General features: G+C 33.4%; 1 protein-coding gene across 1 annotated transcript; it reads right to left on the bottom strand.

Annotated features, from left to right (window-relative positions):
- Positions 1-273: 273 nt before the first annotated feature.
- LOC120277513 (thioredoxin H1) lies at positions 274-3,485 on the bottom strand. The gene is made up of 3 exons (XM_039284377.1): positions 3,323-3,485; positions 674-796; positions 274-578 (listed from the first exon to the last, which is right to left on the bottom strand). Exons 1-3 carry the CDS (start codon positions 3,407-3,409, stop codon positions 444-446), a joined length of 345 nt encoding a protein of 114 aa, XP_039140311.1. The 5' UTR covers positions 3,410-3,485; the 3' UTR covers positions 274-443.
- Positions 3,486-3,690: the final 205 nt, after the last annotated feature.

The following is a 3,690-nucleotide window of genomic DNA, read 5'->3' as shown; positions in this document are numbered from 1 at the left end:
TGTGGTTGAAATATAATTTACTATAATAAACCCAAATTTAATATTTTGGGTAAAAATTTAAGATTATGGGTTAAAGATGCTCTAAAGAAAATAAACTATAAATCATTATTGTAAGACTTAGGGCTACACAAGAAATGATTAGTTCTTTTTAAGTATTCAGAGAAAAATATAAATTTATTTTAGGGGTTTTTAATAAACCCTAGCTTTCCAAATACCACACCATTCATGCACTTACTATGCCCAGCAGCTTCCAAATGTAAAAAACACGCGCTATTGGAACTTCACAAGGAATTATTACCTTAATAAAAATACTAATCAAAGTGCACAAGCAACAAATTCAGGATATCTGAACATATAGAGCATAATAACAAGATAGATTGTTGAAGTGCTTATTAAGGTATGTAAACACACTCAGAAAGTCTTAGGCACATAAGTACTACAAATCACTTGGCCATGTACTCCTGTATCTTCTTTGGAAGGTCATCCTTGCGAGCACCGACCATCTTGTCCAAGATAGTACCTTTCTTGAGGAAGATGAAGGTCGGCATTGCTTCGATCGCCCATTCTTGAGCGACGACCTGCAATTGGATGATGAGAATTACGTAAGACAGGATGAAAGAATATTAAATCTTAACCAACATACTACTAATGGTATGCAACAAGATGTGTTTACCTTCAGTTCATCAATGTCAACCTTAAGGAAGATAACATCAGTGAACCTCTTGGCCAGCTCAACAAAGAATGGAGCGATAACACGGCAAGGTCCACACCATGAAGCAGTGAAATCGATCACAGCCTGTGACGATCATAAGACAGAGTAACAGAAACTCAGAAATATATAACCTTGTCAGAGGAACACTAAAATACATGAATTTCAACAAGAAAGCTGAAATCCCAAATTAATTTTTTCAGCATGGGGAGTTGTTGATCAGGGGCTACGGCAACAGAGAACAACTGTCAGTATTAAACGGCTAATGCCAGAGAACAACTGAAGTCAGATGTGTATCTGTAGTTCTAAAGCTTCATGTTCCAAAATCCTACTCCAAAAGTGGAGAAAATTTCCCCTAGCAAGTGATAGCCCAGAATTTCCTTGCAATTCCACAAGAACCACCACTTTTGAGTAGCAATTTGATCCCAACAACCCAACCTGATTCTTCTCTTCAAATGAGAACCTTGAGTTCAGGATAATACTATATCTAATTTTTGTATTTGTAGTTTTGATTATTTTGAACATAAGATGCATGTATAATTTTCAAAAGTGCTAGTCAATTTTGTAAAACGAGGGTATTAGTTTTCAAGGGGAGAAACTTGCACATGTATGTATGCAGCTATGTGAGGCATGTGGAGTCAAAAAATAGAACATAACCTGAACATGAACCAAATGATAAACCTCCAGTTAGACATCCTTACACAGAAACCATTAACATTCAAATGACTTTTGGGCTTACTATAGACAAAAGGAAAGAAAATAAACAGTGAGCAAGAAAACTGGAGAACATGTTCAACACTTTTTGGCCAGAATCCAAAAGGAAAGTAGACAAATTGAAGTGTAACACAGAAAGACTTTCAAATGTCTATTGCAAAAGGTTGAAAATCAATTTGAATATATCCACTCTAAATCTGCTCGATTCATTTCTATTATCAGTTGGAATGATCAGAATACTAGCGAATGGAAACAAATCTAAGTCAATACCCTCCATTCCAATGTAGAGAAACGAAATGCAGCACAAGAAAATTTTCAAATGTCTATTGCAAAAGCCAATAGGTTAGCAATCGATTTTAATACGTCCACTCTGAACTGACAGATTGATTTCCATTTTCAGTTGGAATGATCAGAATAGAATAGAATGGCAACAAATCTAAGTTACCGCCCTCCATACCGATGAAAAATTATTATCCAACTACTAAAAGACAATTATAAAACCAGAGCAATAGAAATTCCCAAATCTTCACTTGCAAATTAGCAGTCTTAATCTCTTCTTCATGTCAGTACATAATAGAAACTTACATGATGGATGAGTTCAGTTGTGTATATGGAAAAACTACTCAATTACAAATATGAAGAAGACAAGCAATATAGTTATTGAAAGTAAAGAATGATAGTTTCAAATAGCAGGCAAGAAACTACACAATGCTTCTTACAATAAAAACTCAAATGAAGAGCTTCTCCTATAATAATTTTGAAATCAAAAGGTATTCAAATGAAAAGCTTCCTACAGTTGTACTAGGCATTTAGGTTTTTTGTCACTAAAGCAACTAATCAAAAAAATTCAATGAGCATCAATAAAAGGCATGAACTTAATAGCTTCAGCAATGAGTTCAAAAACAAGTTGCGGCAGCTATATAACCACTGTTATCAATACAAAGGAGCCTTTTAAATCCAACTTGAAGTAAAAAGTTTTTAAATATACTGCTATAAACCTAAGAATCACATTTATATTTCTAAAGTAGTACAACGTATATCCTTGGACTCAATATATGCACAAAAAACATGAGAATAAGTACATCTTTGTTGGGCATATACCCCAGAACAAAATTTCTAGATAATCTCTACTTTATTAAGGTATAGAGGCAATTTATAGTTTTTAATGACACACAAGCAATTCACACAAACAAAAGGGGTTTACATCTGGTTGAAAAGCACACAGGAGAAAAGTCAAAGATGGCTCGCCAAGGCAAGCAAAAACTCAAAATGGATAATTCAAAAACGAATTCGAACTTCAAACTAATAAAAAACAAACTCAATCACATAAAAAAAGGAAATTTGGACCATAATACTTAAGTTCAATAATAACGCAATACAAAAAGCAAATTTGAAGAAGAGGATGAGATGGGTAACCAAACAAAATTCTAAACATCAACAAAACTGCAAACTAGATATATAACTTGAATAAAAATAAAAAGTATTGGTGCCGATCAACAATATACATCATTCTTTTATGAAAAATAAGAACATAAATTATCAATCCTCATCATGAACATCAAAAATAATAAATAAACAAATAAAAGATGGTGGTTGTCCATAATTCCAGCATCTAGGGCACGATTTCTGAATCCTATTTACCATTAGCATCACATCTCACCACAAACCAAGAAGAGATCTAACTCAGAACCCTAAAAACCAAAACAACAATAATAAAAACATTAAAACAAAAAAAAAAGAGGAGAAAAAGCTCCATAAATCACTTGAAACAGATCTGAAAATCACAGAATTCCAAAACACAAAAATCGAAACTTTCAACAGAAAACACCGGATTCTCATCAAAAACAAAGATGGATAACAAGATCGAAAGCAAAGAAGAGGAGAAGATGGATAGATCACCAGCTTGTTGGACTCGTTGGCGAGCTGGAGCTGCTGCCTCCAGTCAGCCTCGGTGTGGCAAGCGATCACGGCTCCTTCTTCCGCCATTGTTGTTTCCTCTCGAGGTTATCAAAAAGCTCTCTTTTTTCTTTCTCTCGAAGTTATCGATATTCTCATCGAAGGGTGTGCCCTTTAAAACGTATTTATAGACTTTATTAACCGACTTACTTTGGTGTTGACCTAATTTTTAAAGGGGAAATTACATTTGTGCCATTCATAATTTTCTGATAAGAAAATTAATTTAGTTTATATTTATCTGAATCATTTATATATACTATCTTTTCATAAATTATATATATATATATATATTTAAATTAAATTCGTTATTA

The sequence above is a fragment of the Dioscorea cayenensis genome, chromosome 15 (assembly GCF_009730915.1).
Source record: "Dioscorea cayenensis subsp. rotundata cultivar TDr96_F1 chromosome 15, TDr96_F1_v2_PseudoChromosome.rev07_lg8_w22 25.fasta, whole genome shotgun sequence".
NCBI classification, from domain to species: Eukaryota; Viridiplantae; Streptophyta; class Magnoliopsida; order Dioscoreales; family Dioscoreaceae; genus Dioscorea; species Dioscorea cayenensis.
Note: the sequence above shows the minus strand (reverse complement) of the source record. Positions and strands in the feature narration are given on the sequence as shown.